General features: G+C 41.8%; 1 protein-coding gene and 1 long non-coding RNA gene across 2 annotated transcripts; one reads left to right on the top strand and one right to left on the bottom strand.

Annotated features, from left to right (window-relative positions):
* Positions 1-409: 409 nt before the first annotated feature.
* Positions 410-4,342, bottom strand: LOC139395942 (zinc finger protein 879-like). The gene is made up of 2 exons (XM_071143251.1): positions 4,116-4,342; positions 410-3,026 (listed from the first exon to the last, which is right to left on the bottom strand). The coding sequence occupies exons 1-2, from the start codon at positions 4,216-4,218 to the stop codon at positions 2,107-2,109; spliced, it is 1,023 nt and encodes a 340-aa protein (XP_070999352.1). The 5' UTR covers positions 4,219-4,342; the 3' UTR covers positions 410-2,106.
* Positions 4,343-10,842: 6,500 nt separating this feature from the next.
* Positions 10,843-21,624, top strand: LOC139395944 (uncharacterized). Its single transcript, XR_011630654.1, has 3 exons — positions 10,843-11,006; positions 20,815-20,969; positions 21,316-21,624. It is a non-coding gene; the product is annotated as an uncharacterized lncRNA (long non-coding RNA).
* The last annotated feature ends 1,956 nt before the right edge of the window (positions 21,625-23,580 follow it).

Genomic DNA, 23,580 nt, shown 5'->3' with positions numbered 1-23,580 from the left:
CACCATCTCTATCTGATACATGTTGTGTCTACGAACTCATTCCCACAGAAAACTGATCACACCATCTCTATCTGATACATGTTGTGTCTACCAGCTCATTCCCACAGAAAACTGATCACACCATCTCTATCTGATACATGTTGTGTCTACGAACTCATTCCCACAGAAAACTGATCACACCATCTCTATCTGATACATGTTGTGTCTACAAACTCATTCCCACAGAAAACTGATCATCACACCATCTCTATCTGATACATGTTGTGTCTACGAACTCATTCCCACAGAAAACTGATCACACCATCTCTATCTGATACATGTGTCTACGAACTCATTCCCACAGAAAACTGATCACACCATCTCTATCTGATACATGTTGTGTCTACTAACTCATTCCCACAGAAAACTGATCATCACACCATCTCTATCTGATACATGTTGTGTCTACCAGCTCATTCCCACAGAAAACTGCAGAGGGAAGCAGTGCCATCCAGTCAACCATCAGACTACATTGTTTTAATAATGGGCACTGATATGGAAAATCTAGTTAATCAATATGAGTTCAACTGTAATTTGTCTAACTGATATCTATATATCAGTTTGAATAAATAACAATTGTGACTGTCTGGACATATTTCCACAGCTTTGTGAAGTCCATACAACTGCTTGCGGATTGGCTATTGGGGCAAGTGTCATTGTTCTGTGGGCCTAACCAGCCCAACCAGTGTAAATACAATGGGACGCAGTTGATGGCCCATCAGCAGCCTGTTAAATATGCTAAATTGAGAGCCTATTCGAGGGTTTTGTGCCTGGGGTACCAGTCATGTATGCTGTTAACCAAAACTTTTATCCCAGTATGCCTTGCTCATTTACCACTCACCGGACAGTTTATTAGTTACACCAATTTTGCCTGCAGAACAGCCTGAATTCTTCGGGACATGGATTGTGCATGTTGTAAACGTTCCACAGGGATGTTGGTCCATGCTGATGTGAAAGCATCAGGCAGTCTTTTTTATTTCACCTTTATTTAACCAGGTAGGCCAGTTGAGAACAAGTTCTCATTTACAACTGCGAACTGGCCAAGATAAAGCAAAGCAGTTCGACACATACAACGACACAGAGTTAGTTACACATGGAGTAAAACAAACATACAGTCAATAATAAATATATATATATATATATATATATAAACAAGTCTATATACAATGTGAGCAAATGAGGGAGGTAAATACAATATAGCAAGTAAAACACTGGAATGGGAGATTTGCAGTGGAAGAATGTGCAAAGTAGAGAGAAATAATGGGGTGCAAAGGAGCTAAATAAATAAATACAGTAGGGAAAGAGGTAGTTTGGGCTAAATTATACATGGGCTATGTACAGGTGCAGTAATATGTGAGCTGCTCTGACAGCTGGTGCTTAAAGCTAGTGAGGGAGATAAGTGTTTCCAGTTTCAGAGATTTTTGTAGTTCGTTCCAGTCATTGGCAGCAGAGAACTGTAAGGAGTGGCGGCCAAAGGAAGAATTGGTTTTGTGGGTGACCAGAGAGATATACAGTGGGGAGAACAAGTACTTGATAACCTGCAAAATCGGCAGTGTTTCCTACTTACAAAGCATGTAGAGGTCTGTAATTTTTATCATAGGTACACTTCAACTGTGAGACGGAATCTAAAACAAAAATCCAGAAAATCACATTGTATGATTTTTTTAAGTCTGTAGCAGGCAGCAACGGTGAGAGATTTGTTTTTAGAGGAGGTGGATTTTTAAAAGTAGAAGTTCAAATTGTTTGGGTACAGACCTGGATAGTTGGACAGAACTCTGCAGGCTATCTTTGCAGTAGATTGCAACACCGCCCTCTTTGGCCGTTCTATCTTGTCTGAAAATGTGGTATGTTGTAAAAGGTTGAAAATGTATGTCCTTCATAGATATTATACACATTTTTTACATAAAGTTTTTTTGATCTATCAGTACATTGGAGCTGAGCCATATTATTTGCTGTAATATTAGATCTGCCTTATCTGGAGGATGACATTGTAGCTGTAAGACTTCATTTAAAAAGGAGGATACTTTAAGCAGGGGTCCATTGTCAATCCACCCAAAATGTACGGTTTTATTCTGAAAAAGGCTTCTCTATTGTGTGTATCCGTTGGTGTGATTTTAAGCTGCCCTGTCGAGAGAAACACTTTCCACAGTCAGAGCAGGAGTAAGGCTTCTCGCCTGTATGTATAGGTTGGTGTGATTTTAAGCTGCTCTGTAGAGAGAAATTCTTCCCACAGTCAGAGCAGAAGTAAGGCTTCTGTCCTGTATGTGTTAGCTGGTGACAGTTTAAGGTATTCAATCGGGAAAAACTCCTTCCACAGTCAGAGCAGAAGTAAGGCTTCTCTCCTGTGTGTGTTCTCTGATGAACGTTTATTGCAGATGATGTTGTGAAGCACTTCCCACAGTCAGAGCAGGAGTACGGCTTCTCTCCTGTATGTGTACGCTGGTGTGATTTTAAGCTGCTCTGTTGAGAGAAACTCTTTCCACAGTCAGAGCAGAAGTAAGGCTTCTCTCCTGTATGTATACGTTGGTGTGCATTTAAATGGACCAGTTGAGAAAATGTCTTCCCACAGTCAGAGCAGGAATATGGCTTTTCTCCTGTATGTATACGTTTGTGTGTTTTTAAGGTATCCAATCCTGAGAAACTGACCCCACAGTCAGAGCAGGAGTAAGGCTTCTCTCCTTTATGTATACGTTGGTGTGTTTTTAAATTGCTCTGTTGAGAGAAACTTTTTCCACATTCCGAGCAGGAGTAAGGCGTCTTTCCTGTGTGTGTTCTCTGATGAACTGTCAGAGACCTTGATGTTTTGAAGCTTTTTCCACAGTCGGAACAGGAATACAGACTCTCTCCTGTGTGTATTTTTAGGTGCATTTCTAGCTTTGATAGAATTGGGAAAATCTCCTCACAATGTGGGCAGTGGTGAGACCTCTTAGCTCTGTGATCTTCCTGCTGATGCTCTCTGGATGTAGAGAATGTCTCAACATGGTCTCCTGTGTGAACAACATCAGAAGAACCAGTCAGTTGAAGAGATATACATATGACTTCATATCAGTAGGCTGTACCATACAAAAAAATGAATAAAACTAATTCTAAAAGTGGATAAGAGTTGAAGGCAAAAAGGGGTAAAAGGAGTGAAAATTAGGAGCCATATCATCCTCCACTCACTATCACAAGGGTTAGTAACTACACAGACTCATTTCATATCATCCTCCACTCACTATCACAAGGGTTAGTAACTACACAGACTCATTTCATATCATCCTCCACTCACTATCACAAGGGTTAGTAACTACACAGACTCATTTCATATCATCCTCCACTCACTATCACAAGGGTTAGTAACGACACAGACTCATTTCATATCATCCTCCACTCACTATCACAAGGGTTAGTAACTACACAGACTCATTTCATATCATCCTCCACTCACTATCACAAGGGTTAGTAACGACACAGACTCATTTCATATCATCCTCCACTCACTATCACAAGGGTTAGTAACGACACAGACTCATTTCATATCATCCTCCACTCACTATCACAAGGGTTAGAAACTACAGACTCATTTCATATCATCCTCCACTCACTATCACAAGGGTTAGTAACTACACAGACTCATTTCATATCATCCTCCACTCACTATCACAAGTTAGCAACCACCAGGGTTGGGGTCAATTCCATTTCTATTCGAGTTAATTCAGAATGCAAACCAAATTCCAATTCGAAATGTTTCTCTTTTTTTCAAAGGATTGACGATAACTGTCATTTCAGTGTTCAATTAATTGGAATTGCATTTTTTCTAAATGCTGACAATACTGGTGTCAAACCATACAAGACTCAGTGGCATGAAATAACATGACTTTCTTATTTAAACAGTTCATCATGAAACAGTTCTACAGTAACTTTTCATACACAGTGGAGAAGTTGGAATGAACAACAAGCTTTGTTGTGAAGTCTTGAGTTGTTCAGGGATGTGTGATGTCAGAGTTACAGACTTCAACCTATCAATAGACCGGGTCATAACTTATGGAGGTCTAATTTATGAAGATGACTTATAGATAGATAGAACCTGCTGTTACCATGATTAACAGATGTCCCAATCTTCTCCTCCTCTTCTTCATCTTTAATGTTGACATTCAGCTCCAGTGTTTGACTGCAGTCTTCCGGCTTCACTGATGCCATCTCTGGATCCTGCAGAGAAAACTGGGCTCCACTGTCACAATCAGGACCCAGTGACTGTAGGTTTGGACTCAGTGTGGAAGGAGAGAGGCAGGTTGGGTTTGTCCTCACTGTTGATGTTAACGGCCTCAGACTTAATCTGAGTCGGCCAGTAGTAATAAAGAGAAACGGACACGAAAGTTATTTTCTTGACAGTTCTGGCACTTTCTTTATTCTCTAAATATATATTAAATTGTTCTTGTTCAATTATCGCATTTCAACAGATCAGGTAGCTAAACATTGAAAACAAAACATGAATTCAGATTAGACTCACATACTTTAAATTACACAACGTAAGTGCATGTAACCTATAGATTTTCTAAATTAATATAAATCACTCAAACCATTTAGTACAAGATCACAGTATGTTTCAGGCAGCACTATGTACTATTTTCCTGAATAACCTTGTCTTCACTGTATTATTTCACTCACAACCAATGGTTAGTGGTGGAAAAAAGTACTAAATTGTTATATTTGAGTAAAAGTACATCTAATTAATTTTATTAAAGCTACAATATGTAACTTTTTAGGCAACCCGACCAAATGCACATAGAAATGTGAGTTATCGATCTGTCAGTCTCATTGAAAGCAAGTCTAAGAAGCGGTAGATCTGTTCTGTGTGTGATATTTCTATGCTTCCCCTTCCTAAGTTTAGTTGTCGTCTTTTACTTTTGTACACCTGAGTAGAGGATAACTACAGCGCATTCGGAAAGTATTCAGACCCCTTGACTTTTTCCACATTGTTACGTTACAGCCTCATTCTAAAATGGATGACATTAAAATGTTTTACTCATCAATCTACACACAATACCCAATATTAAAAAAGCGAAAACAGGTTTAGACATTTTTGCAAATGTATTAAAAACAAACTAACATTTTACATAAGTATTCAATCTGACAGAGCTCCAGAGTTCCTCTGTGGCGATGGGAGAAACTCCCCAAATACAGGTGTGTCAAGCTTGTAGCGTCATACCCAAGAAGAATCAAGGCTGTAATCGGTGCCAAAGGTGCTTCAACAAAGTACTGAGTAAAGGGTCTGAATACTTATGTAAATGTGGTATTTCAGTTTTTACTTTGTCATTATGGGGTATTGTGATGTCATTATGGGGTATTGTGTGTAGATTTATGAGGGGGAAAAAACAATTTAATCCATTTTAGAATAAGGCTGAAACGTAATAAAATGTGGAAAAAGTGAAGGGGTCTGAACACTTTCCGAATGCACTGTACAATATTTGTGGTCATGGAAACGTTCTCACAGCGGTTTAGATGGTACAATGATTCTCCAATGATTCTTTTGTCACAAACTGAAATTATCCGTATTATTCAAATTCATGCAACCAGGAACTGGAAGAGGAATTTCTGCATAATGCATCTTTAAGCAAACCAGACTGTTTTGATGTATTTATAGACGGCCAGGGGCACACTCCAACACTCAGGCATCATTTACAAACGCAATATTTGCGTTTAGTGAGTCTGACAGATCAGAGGCAGCAAGGATGACAACGAGTGAATTGGACCATATTACTCTCCTGTCTGAGCATTCGAAATGTAACAAGAACTTTTGGGAGTCAGTGAAAATGTATGGGAGTAAAAAGTACATATGTTCTTTAGGAATGTAGGGGAGTAAAAGTTGCCAGGAAATATCAATAGTAAACTAAACTCAGCAACAACAAAAAAAAGGACTCTGTCTTTCAAAGGTAATTCGTAAAAATCCAAATAACTTCACAGATGTTCATTGTAAAGGGTTTAAATACTGTTTCCCATGCTTGTCCAATGAACAATAAACAATTACTGAACATGCACCTGTGGAACAGTCATTAAGACACTAACAGCTTACAGACGGTAGGCAATTAAGGTTACAGTTATGAAAACTTAAGACACTAAAGAGGCCTTTCCACTGACTGAAAAACACCAAAGGAAAGATGCCCAAGGTCCCTGCTCATCTGCATGAATGTGCCTTAGGCATGCTGCAAGGAGGCATGAGGACTGCAGATGTGGCCAAGGCAATAAATTGCAATGTCCGTACTGTGAGATGCCTAAGACGGCGCTACAGGAAGACAGAACCGACAGTTAATCGTCCTTGCAGTGGCAGACCACGTGTAACAACACCTGCACAGGATCGGTACATCCCAACATCACACCTGCGGGACAGGTAGAGGATGGCACCAACAACTGCCGAGTTACACCAGGAAAGCACAATCCCTCCATCAGTGCTCAGACTGTCCGCAATAGGCTGAGAGAGGCTGGACTGAGGGCTTGTAGGCCTGTTGTAAGGCAGGTCCTCACCAGACATCACCGGCAACAACATTGCCAATGGGCACAAATCCACTGTCGCTGGACCAGACAGGACCGGCAAAAAGTGCTCTTCATTGACGAGTCGCGGTTTTGTCTCACCAGGGGTGATGGTCGGATTCGCGTTTATGGTCGAAAGAATGAGCGTTACACCGAGGCCTGTACTCTGGAGCGGGATCGATTTTGAGGTGGTGGGTCCATCATGGTTTGGGGTGGTGTGTCACAGCATCATCGGACTGAGCTCGTTGTCATTGCAGTCAATCTCAACGCTGTGCGTTACAGGGAAGACATCCTCATCCCTCATCGGAGGGTGAAGGCTAGGGCCATTCCCCCCAGAAATGTTCGGGAACTTGCAGGTGCCTTGGCGGAAGAGTGGGGTATCTCACAGCAAGAACTGGCAAATCTGGTGCAGTCCATGAGGAGGATATGCACTGCAGTACTTAATGCAGCTGGTGGCCACACCAGAGACTGACTGTTACTTTTGATTTTGACCCCCTTTGTTCAGGTTGAATCTTATGTTCATACAATTATTTACACTTTAAGTTTGCTGAAAATAAATGCAGTTGACAGTGAGTGGACTTTCTTTTTTTTTGCTGAGTTTAGTTAAAAGGAGAAGTTTCCTATTTTAGGGGAGACCGGGATGGTTGTAACACAGGATAACTGTGACACTTAATATCGTCAAGCAGGAACAAGCTAAAATCATGTGACTCACTGTGCACATGCTCAGTTTGGTCCTCAACCCTCATGTGAAGAAGCAAGACCCTTATTGAAAAACAAAATCTGAGTTTGAAGTAAGAAAGACATATTTGGGGCCAAATTTTTGTGACGGCATCACCTGCTTTGTAGTTAGACTAACCAAACGTATTTCAGGTTCATAACCAGTTTGTGTAGATATGGGGCGGCAAGTAGCCTAGTGGTTAGAGCATTGGACTAGTAACCGAAAGGTTGCAAGATCTAATCCCTGAGCTGACAAGGTAAAAATCTCGTTCTGCCATTGAACAATGCAGTTAACCCACTCTTACGATGACGTCATTGAAAATAATTTGTTCTTCTTTGCATAGTTAAATAAATAAATATAGATTTAATGCAAGTTAGCAATGCTAAAGTTTACACATGTAGCTAAAGTTGAAGCTAACTAATGGCTGCAAGCATCAGGGTTAGTTATAACAAGCCTAATGAGGTCTGGGTGCAGTGCTGGGAATACAAATGATGGGCCCACCAAGCCTGTACCCCGGGAATACCGTACCACTGTCTAAACTGATGGGCCCACCAAGCCTGTACCCCGGGACTACCGTACCACTGTCTAAACTGATGGGCCCACCAAGCCTGTACCCCGGGACTACCGTACCACTGTCTAAACTGATGGGCCCACCAAGCCTGTACCCCGGGACTACCGTACCACTGTCTAAACTGATGGGCCCACCAAGCCTGTACCCCGGGACTACCGTACCACTGTCTAAACTGATGGGCCCACCAAGCCTGTACCCCGGGACTACCGTACCACTGTCTAAACTGATGGGCCCACCAAGCCTGTACCCCGGGACTACCGTACCACTGTCTAAACTGATGGGCCCACCAAGCCTGTACCCCGGGACTACCGTACCACTGTCTAAACTGATGGGCCCACCAAGCCTGTACCCCGGGACTACCGTACCACTGTCTAAACTGATGGGCCCACCAAGCCTGTACCCCGGGACTACCGTACCACTGTCTAAACTGATGGGCCCACCAAGCCTGTACCCCGGGACTACCGTACCACTGTCTAAACTGATGGGCCCACCAAGCCTGTACCCCGGGACTACCGTACCACTGTCTAAACTGATGGGCCCACCAAGCCTGTACCCCGGGACTACCGTACCACTGTCTAAACTGATGGGCCCACCAAGCCTGTACCCCGGGACTACCGTACCACTGTCTAAACTGATGGGCCCACCAAGCCTGTACCCCGGGACTTCCGTACCACTGTCTAAACTGATGGGCCCACCAAGCCTGTACCCCGGGACTACCGTACCACTGTCTAAACTGTGACTCTGAGTTAACATATCCAACATTCACTCACACACACACACACCCCTGCTCTCTCTCAAATTCACTCACACCACACACATTCAGTTAGATTCAGATGTTAAATTGTCAGATGTTGTTTAGTTGAGAAGGGCCAGTTAAGTGTCAAAATAGGAAACATTCTGATTTGAATTTTGATTATTATTTCTGCTACACAAAATGTTAAACATGTTGTTCTCATGTTCCCAATAAAGGCTTTCGATATCTTGTTGCATGTTATGATTTTAGCATTATGTCAAACTGTTACATGTCACTCCAATGCCTGTTACAACTGACCCGGGAGGTGGGGGAATTTGGAACATTTCACTCCAATGCCTGTTACAACTGACCCGGAAGGTGGGGGAATTTGGAACATATCACTCCTTGTGTTTGAGACAGTCACACCTTGTCTGTTTGATTTAGAGAGATAAAACCAACACTACTTTGTAACAGACAGATGTTCCTATTCACATTTTGAATGTACGAGCTCAAAATAATCTGAGATGTTGACAAAAAATGCAACCATCCCCTATATACTCTACACTAAATCACAAATGTTTATGTAAATCCATTTTTTTATAGAAGGGTCCAGACAGTATTTTTGTGATTTCACATACTTTTGAGAACCTTACCACAACAAGCAAATCGCGCCCTCATCCTTGTTTAGCAGTATGGGGGTGGGAAAAAAATGAAGTCTCCAAAACCCCCGAAATACGTCCTTTTAGAAACGGCAAAGCTCCCATGATAGTGATGCGGGTCTTTAGATGTTGTACACATGAAATTGTGTCGTTCCGAGCAACGTTTTAATCAATGTTGTTTTATGACTGGTCGGGGTTTGGGAGAGGAAATCCAATAATTCCTTCAGTTTAAAAAAATAACGTATCTACACTGACTGACCGCCATCTTGCGGGAACACTCAGGTCTCTTCTCGTTGTCATCAAACACCACGTGACTGGGGGACTACCGTAAACTACATAATAATGTGACAGAGGCAAATAAGAACGCTGTTCTTTATCTCCTAACGTATTGCACAAGTTAACTGCAGGCATTTACTTAAAAAGTAGCTACAAATATTTTACTTCGAAGAAAATAGTTTCAACGGTATTGAAAAACCATCCTATGGCTTTTTCCCAAGTATTCTGGTATATACGGAATTACGCCCAAGCCTAGTAACTACACAGACTAATTTCATAGAACTTCTTCACTGGCAATTTGTCTACTTCACTTCTTTAGTCTACTCTCTGATCACTCCAGATACCCCAGTTGGTTATGGAAAATATATTTCACAGCGGTTTAGATGGTACAATGATTCTCTACACAATGATTGCTTGTTTTGCCACAAACGGAACATTTTGCAACCAGGAAATTGAGGATTTGTTTGCATAGCGCATCTTTAAGCAAACCAGACGGCATGATTTTCCAGTTTTTTATTTTTATTTAATGTATTTTTATTTACGGTTTTCAGGGGCACCTTCCAACACTCAGGCATAATTTACAAATGTAGTATTTGTGTTTAGTGAGCCCGCCAGTTCAGAGGCAGTAGAAATGACAACGTGTTAATTGGGCCACATTGCTGTCCTGCCTGACCATTTGTAATGTAACCAGTGCTTTTGGGTGTCAGGGAAAATGTATAGGAGTAAAAAGTACATATATTCTTTAGGAATGTAATGGAGTAAAAGTTGCCAGAAAATATCAATAGTAAAGTACGGATACCCCAAAAAACTAGGGGGCACTATTTTCATTTTTGGAAAAATAACGTTCCCAAAGTAAACAAGCTATTTTGTCAGGACAAGATGCTAGAATATGCATTTCCAAAACTGTAAAAATATTGTCTGTGAGTATAACAGAACTGATATTGCAGGCGACAGCCTGAGAAAAATCCACTCAGGAAGGGACTCTTATTTAGAAACTTCTGCGTTCCTATCGTCCCTATTGAGCAGTGAATGGGATATCAGACAGATTCCTTTTTCTATGGCTTCCCTAATGTGTCTAGTGTCACAAGACATAGTTTCAGGCTTTTTATTTTGAAAAATGAGCGTGAACGACAACATTGCGCCAGCGGTCAGCTAGCTGGTGGCTCTCAGAGTGAATTGTGCGTAATAGACAAAGGCGGCCATTGTGCCTCTCGCTCCTACTGGGAAGCCAACTTCCCCGGTTGATATATTATCGAATATATATTTGAAAAACACCTTGAGGATTGATTATAAAAACGTTTGCCATGTTTCTGTCGATATTATGGGTCTAATTTGGGATATTTTTCGGCGTTGTCGTGACCGCAGTTTCCGGTGGATTTCTCAACCAAACGTGAAGAACAAAATGAGGTATTTCGGCTATAAAAATAATCTTTATGGGACAAAATTAACATTTGCTGTCTAACTGGGAGTCTCGTGAGTGAAAACATCCGAAGTTCATCAAAGGTAAACGATTTAATTTGATTGCTTTTCTGATTTTCGTGACCAAGTTGCCTGCTGCTAGCTGGACATAATGCTATGCTAGGCTATCGATAAACTTACACAAATGCTTGTCTAGCTTTTGCTGTAAAGCATAATTTCAAAATCTGAGATGACAGGGTGATTTAACAAAAGGCTAAGATGTGTTTCACTATATTTTACTTGTGATTTTCTGAATATTTTCTAGTAGCATTTTTGGTCAGTTGCGTTATGCTAATTAGTGTCAGTTGATGACAATTCTCCCGAATCTGGGAGGGGTAGTTCTAAGTTAAAGGAGAAGTTTCCTGTTTTACAACAACTCAGTCACACCTTGCCTGTTTGATTTAGAGATATAATACCAATACTAATTTGTCGCAGACAGTTGTTCCTATCACATTTTGAATGTAGTAGCTCAAACAATCTCTGATTGGCAGCTTAGTGGAATGTTGGACTAGTAACCGGAAGGTTGCAAGTTCAAACCCCCGAGCTGACATGGTACAAATCTGTCGTTCTGCCCCTGAACAGGCAGTTAACCCACTGTTCCTAGGCCGTCATTGAAAATAAGAATTTGTTCTTAACTGACTTGCCTGGTTAAATAAAACATTATAAAAGACATGTGAAACCTTCTCCCATTAAAGGAGAAGTGTCCTATTTCACTATTTTTTTATGTAAGGGTTCAAACACTTTTTGTGATTTTACATGTTTTTGAGAACCTTACCCCAACCAGCGAATCACTTCCTCATCCTTGCTTAGCAGTATGGGGCCCCCCAAAAAACATGTGAAGTTCCAGACACTTGTTGAATCTATGCCATAGCGCATTGAAGCTGTTCTGGTGGCTCGTGGTGGAGCAAAACACTATTAGAATAGAATAACTTTATTGTCCAATTTTTCTTTGAAATCACCTTCATTAAAATAATCACATACATCATATTTAAACCAGTCAGTCCATCATGTTGCATACACTATCAACTTAGAGGACATACATTCACTCACAACGACTACTGTTCCAACTGCACTAGATAGATAAGTTAATATACCGATACAATTTACTTTGCATTTAGTAGTCCAACAGCACAAGTGTATTGCTTCTGTCCCTCTCCTCGTCCCTACCTGAGCTCGAACCAGGGATCCTCTGCACACACCTACAACTGCCTCCCACGAAGCATTGCTCCACAAAAGCAGTGGCCCTTGCAGAGCAAGGGAAACAACTACTTCAAGGTCTCAGAGCGAGTGACGCCACCAATTGAAACGCTATTAGCGCGCACCCCGCTAACTAGCTAGCCATTTCAAATCGGTTACACAAGGAACGAATGAATGTTTGAACACGTTCTTCTTGGCGATGGGCGTTCTTAACCGTCAGACTGAAGGGAAACCTCTCGAACTGCGGGTGTAGACGGTGGGAGGGGTCGCCAACGACAGCCAGTGCCGCCTTTTTGGTTGCATTGTGGAACAGACTGCTCAAATGTGCCTGTGGTCGACCAATTGCTTTGCTGGCTGTGTTTACTATTCTGGTCAATTTGCTTTTGCGCCTCACACTCAGATTACCATACCAGACTGTCATATTGAACGTGAGGATGCTCTCTACCAGCTCAGATTACCTTACCAGAATGTCATATTGAACGTTTGGATGCTCTCTACCAGCTCAGATTACCATACCAGAATGTCATATTGAACGTTTGGATGCTCTCTACCAGCTCAGATTACCAGACTGTCATATTGAACGTTAGGATGCTCTCTACCAGCTCAGATTACCATACCAGACTGTCATATTGAACGTTAGGATGCTCTCTACCAGCTCAGATTACCATACCAGACTGTCATATTGAACGTTAGGATGCTCTCTACCAGCTCAGATTACCATACCAGACTGTCATATTGAACGTTAGGATGCTCTCTACCAGCTCAGATTACCATACCAGACTGTCATATTGAACGTTAGGATGCTCTCTACCAGCTCAGATTACCATACCAGACTGTCATATTGAACGTTAGGATGCTCTCTACCAGCTCAGATTACCATACCAGACTGTCATATTGAACGTTAGGATGCTCTCTACCAGCTCAGATTACCATACCAGACTGTCATATTGAACGTTAGGATGCTCTCTACCAGCTCAGATTACCATACCAGACTGTCATATTGAACGTTAGGATGCTCTCTACCAGCTCAGATTACCATACCAGACTGTCATATTGAACGTTAGGATGCCCTCTACCAGCTCAGATTACCATACCAGACTGTCATATTGAACGTTAGGATGCTCTCTACCAGCTCAGATTACCATACCAGACTGTCATATTGAACGTTAGGATGCTCTCTACCAGCTCAGATTACCATACCAGACTGTCATATTGAACGTTAGGATGCTCTCTACCAGCTCAGATTACCATACCAGACTGTCATATTGAACGTTCGGATGCTCTCTACCAGCTCAGATTACCATACCAGACTGTCATATTGAACGTTAGGATGCTCTCTACCAGCTCAGATTACCATACCAGACTGTCATATTGAACGTTAGGATGCTCTCTACCAGCTCAGATTACCATACCAGACTGTCATATTGAACGTTAGGATGCTCTCTACCAGCTCAGATTACCATACCAGACTGTCATATTGAACGTTAGGATGCTCTCTACCAGCTCAGATTACCATACCAGACTGTCATATTGAACGTTAGGATGCTCTCTACCAGCTCAGATTACCATACCAGACTGTCATATTGAACGTTAGGATGCTCTCTACCAGCTCAGATTACCATACCAGACTGTCATATTGAACGTTAGGATGCTCTCTACCAGCTCAGATTACCATACCAGACTGTCATATTGAACGTTAGGATGCTCTCTACCAGCTCAGATTACCATACCAGACTGTCATATTGAACGTTAGGATGCTCTCTACCAGCTCAGATTACCATACCAGACTGTCATATTGAACGTTAGGATGCTCTCTACCAGCTCAGATTACCATACCAGACTGTCATATTGAACGTTAGGATGCTCTCTACCAGCTCAGATTACCATACTGTCATATTGAACGTTAGGATGCTCTCTACCAGCTCAGATTACCATACCAGACTGTCATATTGAACGTTAGGATGCTCTCTACCAGCTCAGATTACCATACCAGACTGTCATATTGAACGTTAGGATGCTCTCTACCAGCTCAGATTACCATACCAGACTGTCATATTGAACGTGAGGATGCTCTCTACCAGCTCAGATTACCATACCAGACTGTCATATTGAACGTTAGGATGCTCTCTACCAGCTCAGATTACCATACCAGACTGTCATATTGAACGTTAGGATGCTCTCTACCAGCTCAGATTACCATACTGTCATATTGAACGTTAGGATGCTCTCTACCAGCTCAGATTACCATACCAGACTGTCATATTGAACGTTAGGATGCTCTCTACCAGCTCAGATTACCATACCAGACTGTCATATTGAACGTTAGGATGCTCTCTACCAGCTCAGATTACCATACCAGACTGTCATATTGAACGTGAGGATGCTCTCTACCAGCTCAGATTACCATACCAGACTGTCATATTGAACGTTAGGATGCTCTCTACCAGCTCAGATTACCATACCAGACTGTCATATTGAACGTTAGGATGCTCTCTACCAGCTCAGATTACCATACCAGACTGTCATATTGAACGTTAGGATGCTCTCTACCAGCTCAGATTACCATACCAGACTGTCATATTGAACATTAGGATGCTCTCTACCAGCTCAGATTACCATACCAGACTGTCATATTGAACGTGAGGATGCTCTCTACCAGCTCAGATTACCATACCAGACTGTCATATTGAACGTTCGGATGCTCTCTACCAGCTCAGATTACCATACCAGACTGTCATATTGAACGTTAGGATGCTCTCTACCAGCTCAGATTACCATACTGTCATATTGAACGTTAGGATGCTCTCTACCAGCTCAGATTACCATACCAGACTGTCATATTGAATGTTAGGATGCTCTCTACCAGCTCAGATTACCATACCAGACTGTCATATTGAACGTTAGGATGCTCTCTACCAGCTCAGATTACCATACCAGACTGTCATATTGAACGTTAGGATGCTCTCTACCAGCTCAGATTACCATACCAGACTGTCATATTGAACGTTAGGATGCTCTCTACCAGCTCAGATTACCATACCAGACTGTCATATTGAACGTTAGGATGCTCTCTACCAGCTCAGATTACCATACCAGACTGTCATATTGAACGTTAAGATGCTCTCTACCAGCTCAGATTACCATACCAGACTGTCATATTGAACGTTAGGATGCTCTCTACCAGCTCAGATTACCATACCAGACTGTCATATTGAACGTTAGGATGCTCTCTACCAGCTCAGATTACCATACCAGACTGTCATATTGAACGTTAGAATGCTCTCTACCAGCTCAGATTACCATACCAGACTGTCATATTGAACGTTAGGATGCTCTCTACCAGCTCAGATTACCATACCAGACTGTCATATTGAACGTTAGGATGCTCTCTACCAGCTCAGATTACCATACTGTCATATTGAACGTTAGGATGCTCTCTACCAGCTCAGATTACCATACTGTCATATTGAACGTTAGGATGCTCTCTACCAGCTCAGATTACCATACCAGACTGTCATATTGAACGTTAGGATGCTCTCTACCAGCTCAGATTACCATACCAGACTGTCATATTGAACGTTAGGATGCTCTCTACCAGCTCAGATTACCATACCAGACTGTCATATTGAACGTTAGGATGCTCTCTACCAGCTCAGATTACCATACTGTCATATTGAACGTTAGGATGCTCTCTACCAGCTCAGATTACCATACCAGACTGTCATATTGAACGTTAGGATGCTCTCTACCAGCTCAGATTACCATACCAGACTGTCATATTGAACGTTAGGATGCTCTCTACCAGCTCAGATTACCATACCAGACTGTCATATTGAACGTTAGGATGCTCTCTACCAGCTCAGATTACCATACCAGACTGTCATATTGAACGTTAGGATGCTCTCTACCAGCTCAGATTACCATACCAGACTGTCATATTGAACGTTAGGATGCTCTCTACCAGCTCAGATTACCATACCAGACTGTCATATTGAACGTTAGGATGCTCTCTACCAGCTCAGATTACCATACCAGACTGTCATATTGAACGTTAGGGTGCTCTCTACCAGCTCAGATTACCATACCAGACTGTCATATTGAACGTTAGGGTGCGCTCTACCAGCTCAGATTACCATACCAGACTGTCATATTGAACGTTAGGATGCTCTCTACCAGCTCAGATTACCATACCAGACTGTCATATTGAACGTTAGGATGCTCTCTACCAGCTCAGATTACCATACCAGACTGTCATATTGAACGTTAGGATGCTCTCTACCAGCTCAGATTACCATACCAGACTGTCATATTGAACGTTAGGATGCTCTCTACCAGCTCAGATTACCATACCAGACTGTCATATTGAACGTTAGGATGCTCTCTACCAGCTCAGATTACCATACCAGACTGTCATATTGAACGTTAGGATGCTCTCTACCAGCTCAGATTACCATACCAGACTGTCATATTGAACGTTAGGATGCTCTCTACCAGCTCAGATTACCATACCAGACTGTCATATTGAACGTGAGGATGCTCTCTACCAGCTCAGATTACCATACCAGCATATGTTTTGAAAGCGATGATTATTTAGATTTCTCAACGTTAAAACACAGCGTCGGAATTGTAGTTTACACAGAGCCAAATATGGGCAAATGTAACAGCTGAAAACCCTACTTAAGGAGACCGGGGTAAAGCCAGTTTCAGGTTGGATATTCGAGCTTTCAAACCACTTGCCACAGACTACAAATAAGTGTCATGAAGTTGGAATAATTGCGCACAACATTGCACAGGTTTTATTTTCACAATTTGGACATTTATTTGCTTTTCAAAGCTAATAAACGTGGAAATGTGAGCTGCATTTTGTATTCCTATAGTTGAATTAGTTAGTCAGCGTAAACAAAGTACAGAATTTTTTTACATTTGAATTTCAATAGCTCCATGGTCATGTGACCTACTGACTTCAAACAAGTTTCAGAATGTCCACTCAGTGGGCCTACACATTACACATCCTTTTGTTTGTCCATTTTCATCTCACACAATGTTACATTAATTTGCCTGCTCTGCCCCCCTGAAGGACAGTGTCACTCACACACCAATTCACTCGGGCCTTCTCCTTGGGGCCTTCCTGACCTCCAGACAGGCCCCCCATTGACCTGGTGACCTCTGACTCCTGGCCTCTAGGCCTTCACAAAGAAAAGAGAACTCTCCCTGGGGCTCCAGCCAGCTTCTCCGGGATCAGTCGCGTTAACGCACTGGATGCCTCGCGGTGCCCGTCTCGACCAGTCAGCGGACATTCTGAAAGTAGTTTGAGGCCAGTAGGTCACATTACCAAGGAGCTATTGAAATGATAAACATTGAAAAATGTATGTAAAATCATGTGAGATGAAAATGGATAAACTTAAGGGTTTGCTATATAGAAGGGTAGTCAGCGGACATTCTGAACCTTGTTTGAGCCCAGGTCAACAGACGCCTCACGTCCTCAACTGGCAGCTTCATTAAATAGTACCCGCAAAACATGAGTCTAAACAGTGAAGAGGCGACTCCGGGATGCTGGCCTTCTAGGCAGAGTTCCTCTGTCCAGTGTCTGTGTTCTTTTGCACATCTTAATCCTTTATTGGCCAGTCTGAGATATGGCTTTTTCTTTGCAACTCTGCCTAGAAGGCCATCATACCAGAGTCGCCTCTTCACTGTTGACGTTGAGACTGGTGTTTTGCAGGTACTATTTAATGAAGCTGCCAGTTGAGGACTTGTGAGGCGTATGTTTCTCAAACTAGACACTAATGTACGTGTCCTCTTGCTCAGTTGTGCACCGGGGCCTCCCACTCATCTTTCTTTTCTGGTTAGAGCCAGTTTGCACTGTTCTGTGAAGGGAGTAGTACGAGATCGTTGTACGAGATCTTCAGTTTCTTGGTAATTTCTCACATGGAATAGCCTTCATTTCTCAGAACAAGAATAGTGACATGTTTCAGAAGAAAGTTATTTTTTTCTAGGCATTTTGAGCCTGTAATCGAACCCACAAATGCTGATGCTCCAGATACTCAACTAGTCTGAAGGACAATTTTATTGCTTCTTTAATCAGAACAACAGTTTTCAGCTGTGTTAACATAATTGCAAAATGGTTTTCTAATGATCAATTTGTCTTTTAAAATTATAAACCTGGAGTAGCTAACAACGTGCCGCTGGAACACAGGAGTGATGGTTGCTGATAATCTTGCTGCTGGTGAGTCTCTGATCCACATCTACGCAGACGACACCATTCTGTATACTTCTGGCCCTTCTTTGGACACTGTGTTAACAACCGTCCAGGCAAGCTTCAATGCCATACAACTCTCCTTCCGTGGCCTCCAATTGCTCTTAAATACAAGTAAAACTAAATGCATGCTCTTCAACCGATCGCTGCCTGCACCTGCCCGCCTGTCCAACATCACTACTCCGGATGGCTCTGACTTAGAATACGTGGACAACTACAAATACCTAGGTGTCTGGTTAGACTGTAAACTCTCCTTCCAGACCCACATCAAACATCTCCAATCTAGAATTGGCTTCCTGTTTCGCAACAAAGCATCCTTCACTCACGCTGCCAAACATACCCTTGTAAAACTGACCATCCTACCAATCCTCGACTTCGGCGATGTCATTTACAAAATAGCCTCAAATACCCTACTCAACAAATTGGATGCAGTCTATCACAGTGCAATCTGTTTTGTCACCAAAGCCCCATATACTACCCACCATTGCGACCTGTACGCTTTCGTTGGCTGGCCCTCGCTTCATACTCGTCGCCAAACCCACTGGCTCCATGTCATCTACAAGACCCTGCTAGGTAAAGTCCCCCCTTATCTCAGCTCACTGGTCACCATAGCATCACCCACCTGTAGCACGCGCTCCAGCAGGTATATCTCTCTGGTCACCCACAAAACCAATTCTTTCTTTGGCCGCCTCTCCTTCCAGTTCTCTGCTGCCAATGACTGGAACGAACTACAAAAATCTCTGAAACTGGAAACACTTATCTCCCTCACTAGATTTAAGCACCAACTGTCAGAGCAGCTCACAGATTACTGCACCTGTACATAGCCCACCTATAATTTAGCCCAACAACTACCTCTTTCCCTACTGTATTTATTTTATTTATTTATTTTGCTCCTTTGCAGCCCATTATTTTTATTTCTACTTTGCACATTCTTCCACTGCAAATCTACCATTCCAGTGTTTTACTTGCTATATTGTATTTACTTTGCCACCATGGCCTTTTTTTTGCCTTTACCTCCCTTATCTCACCTCATTTGCTCACATCGTATATAGACTTGTTTCTACTGTATTATTGACTGCATGTTTGTTTTACTCCATGTGTAACTCTGTGTCGTTGTATGTGTCGAACTGCTTTGCTTTATCTTGGCCAGGTCGCAATTGTAAATGAGAACTTGTTCTCAACTTGCCTACCTGGTTAAATAAAGGTGAAATAAAAAAAATAATGGGCATCTGTAGGCCTATGAAGACATTCCATAAAAAATCTGTCGTTTCACTTAATTGACTTTAACGTTGTCAAATGAGCACCAATCGGGCTTGATAGCCAATGAGCTGGGCTTTACGGTAGTATGAGGAAACCCTGTATCTGTCGGACAATTTCTGTCGCGTTACGCAGATCTGAGTTATGAAAACGGTGTTTTGCAAATGTTGAACTTACAATATGGCTACTAATACTGGAAAAGCTAAATCAAAGTCCAAGTATACAGATTTTGGACGATATTGTTGCAGAAAAAGGTAATAGACAACAGCTAAAGGAGAGGATGATGACGTTACATTAGACTGGTAATAAAATATAATATAGACAACGGCTAAAAGAGAGGATGCTGACGTTACATTAGACTGGTAATAAAAGGTAATATAGACAACAGCTAAAAGAGAGGATGATGACGTCTTACCTTTTATTACCAGTCTAATGTAACGTCATCATCCTCTCCTTTAGGTGTTGTCTATATTATCTTTTATTACCAGTCTAATGTAACAACAGCTAAAGGAGAGGATGCTGACATTATATTAGACTGGTAAGTGAAATACAAGTCTTTCTATTTATATTATTTTATATTGTAAATCCTAAAGCCACAACATGTGGGGCGGCAGGGTAGCCTAGTGGTTAGGGCGTTGGACTAGTAACCGAAAGGTTACAAATCTGTCGTTCTGCCCCTGAACAGGCAGTTAACCCACTGTTCCTAGGCCGTCATTGAAAATAAGAATTTGTTCTTAACTGACTTGCCTAGTTAAATACAGGTAAAATATATTTTTTTTAAATGTCAAAGTCAACATACAATACACGTTGGGCACCCGACTGGCGCAGTGGTCTAACACACTGCAGTACCTGGTTCGATTCCAGGCTGCATCACATCCGGCCGTGATTGGGAGTCCCATAGGGCGGCGAACAATTGTCCCAGCGTCGTCCGGGTTTGGCCGGGGTAGGCGTCATTGTAAATAATTATTTGTACTGACTTGCCTAATTTAAATAAAGGTTCATTTTAAAAGTAAATAAATTGGTACACAACCTTCACCACAGTGTTCTCCACTCAATATAATATATGTTTATAGATGTTGTTGTATATTTGATGTATTGCTAAAATAAAGGTTCAATATAATAAGTAATAAACTTGAGTTCTTACAGATTTTGCTTTAGTGATAAAGACTGACTACAAAGAGACCACATTCAAGTCCTCCATCCCCCACTTAGAGTGACTGCTGCTCTCTCTGGCTCCACAACAAACCCCCGCCCGGCCATCAAGAGGTGTGAATACCCAGCCAGCCTACAAGTAGAGGATGGTAAGTGCTTTACAGCAGAAAAAGACTTGGGACCAGCAGCACAATCTTGTGTTTAGGGCGTGTTGTAAGTACAGTCATTGTAAATAATGTGTACATTTTGTTATTTTAATTACATTTTTTAAAACTTTGTTTGTGTACCTTATGAAATTAGATTAGTGTTGGCTGCTAACTTGGTCATTATCTTAAATATTTCACCTATGTGTTTGGAGAGGGGCTGGCTGGGGGTGAGGAAAGACTGTCTGTAATGGTACTCTTATCTTTATATTGTGGAATAGGGTGCCATTTTGGATTCAACCTAAGTTCATTCTGGTAATATTTATGAGGTGTTCCCCATCTCTCCTTGCAGCCATTCGATGAGACGGGCCGTAGAACCAGCGCTATGAAGAGCACCAATCGGGATGCGTCGGTTCTCCACTCTGGAAAATGGGACAGGGTCCGCTCCTGCTGAGGACGTCCTGGATGAAAGAAGGCATGGAGAACAGCCCCCTGAGATACTACAGGTGATAACATTTTACCTCTCATTCTGGAAGGAGGGAGAAAAGGAGGTAGGTAGGGAGGGAGGTAGAGAACACCTCTGTGTTTGGAGACATTGGATCAGCATTCTTGTCTGGTCTCCTGTTAGCACATTTTATGTAGGGAAGCAAATGATCCAAAATGTTTTGACATTCCTGGGTGTGTGTAAACTTGTATTTTTTATGGGCATAGCATTTTTGAATGTTTTCTATAGTTTTATATTCTTGAAAATGTATCAATTTACCAATTCGACCACTTGGAGGCCACTTGGGTACATTTGGGCAAATCGTGAAGGACACCTGGGTGACTTCATAGTACATTTCATGCAACTTGCTTATTAGAGTTCCAGTTATCAGTCTGAAACTTTGCACATACACTGCTGCCCTCTTGTGGACACATCTAAATTACAACCAGAGTCGTGACTAGATTTGGGTCCTTTCTGTTGCATTTCAAAGATGGTGGTACAAAACAATACAAACAGTTGTTTTTTTCTTTTCTGCTACCAGATCTATTATACTCTCCTACATTCAATTCACATTTCCACAAACCTCAAAGTGTTTCTTTTCAAATGGTATCAAGAATATGCATATCCTTGCTTCAGGTCCTGAGCTACAGGCAGATAGATTTTGGTTTGTCATTTTAGGTGAAAATTGGAAAAACGGGGCTATCCCCTTAATGGACTAAATTAGCTTTTTCTTTCAAAAACAATCATTTCTAAGTGACCCCAAACTTATGTTATGTATGTATGTCACAAGAGTAAGTACACCCCTCACATTTCTGTAAATATTTGAGTATATCTTTTCATGTGACAACACTGAAGAAATGACACTTTGCTACAATGTAAAGTAGTGAGTGTACAGCTTGTATAACAGTGTAAATTTGCTGTCCCCTCAAAATAACTCAACACACAGCCATTAATGTCTAAACCGCTGGCAACAAAAGTGAGTACACCCCTAAGTGAAATATCCAAAATAACCAGTGATCCGGGTCAACAGCATCAATGTAACCGTATAACTTTGATCCGTCCCCTCGCCCCGACCCGGGCTCGAACCAGGGACCCTATGCACACATCAACAACTGACACTCACAAAGCATCGTTACCCATCGCTCCACAAAAGCTGCGGTCCTTGCAGAGCAAGGGGAACAACTACTTCAGGTCTCAGAGCGAGTGACGTCACCGATTGAAACGCTATTAGCGCGCACCACCGCTAAATAGCTAGCCATTTCACATCGGTTACACATGCTTGAGGTGGTCTGCCACAGCTCTCCGAACATCATGGTCAGTGGCCTGGCTGTTCCATTTCTTGACTGCAGCTGTAACCAAAATAAACACAGTAAATTATAGAAAAGACTAATAGATATGGATTATCTTACAGGTTCCCCACGGCACTTAAATCAGCACTCAGGGCTCAAACCCACGGTTTATCACTAACCAATGGTGGCTATTTTGTGTTGTGCAGTAATAATGATCATTTATTACATTTATTCAGAATAATTTATAAGTGGATAAATGTGTTTACAAAAAGCAATTTACAAGATAAATTTGGTTAAAGTTGTCCTTCTTAGGGGCTGACAATTGATTAGGGCCAGGCTCAAACTTGCACGCAGTGTAGAAAAGACGAGGGCCTGTTTGAATGGTGCAAGTTGTCTCTTTCACTCCTCCCTAATAGACTATTATAATCACATTCATTGGTCAAATCTGAACACTGTAGCCTAATATATTTGTCAGTAAGCGGAGATCACAAGTAAAAATATATAAATAAATCTACTTGAAAATGGGGGAATGTTTTGCCGACTGGTCGCTCAGGAGACAAAGTCAATGTCAGGCGTATGAAAGACATTTGGCTTGAGCTCATAGAGAGAGGAAGGAGCCAGCGCTGCATGTGCCAAACAAGTGCTGTATTCTGCTATATATATATATATATATATTTATTTATTTATTTATTTACTGATGGCTTGGAACAGTGTAAACAACACAAAATAAATGATAGCTGTTCCAGAGAGTTGATCTGTACTAATGAAAAAAAATGCTAAAGCCTTTATTATTAAGGCCATTGTCTACTGTAGGCTAATTATTCAAGAGAATGCTTCACTGCAT

The sequence above is a fragment of the Oncorhynchus clarkii genome, unplaced genomic scaffold, assembly GCF_045791955.1.
Source record: "Oncorhynchus clarkii lewisi isolate Uvic-CL-2024 unplaced genomic scaffold, UVic_Ocla_1.0 unplaced_contig_306_pilon_pilon, whole genome shotgun sequence".
Classification (NCBI taxonomy): Eukaryota; Metazoa; Chordata; class Actinopteri; order Salmoniformes; family Salmonidae; genus Oncorhynchus; species Oncorhynchus clarkii.
This window is presented reverse-complemented; position numbering and strand designations above follow the sequence as displayed.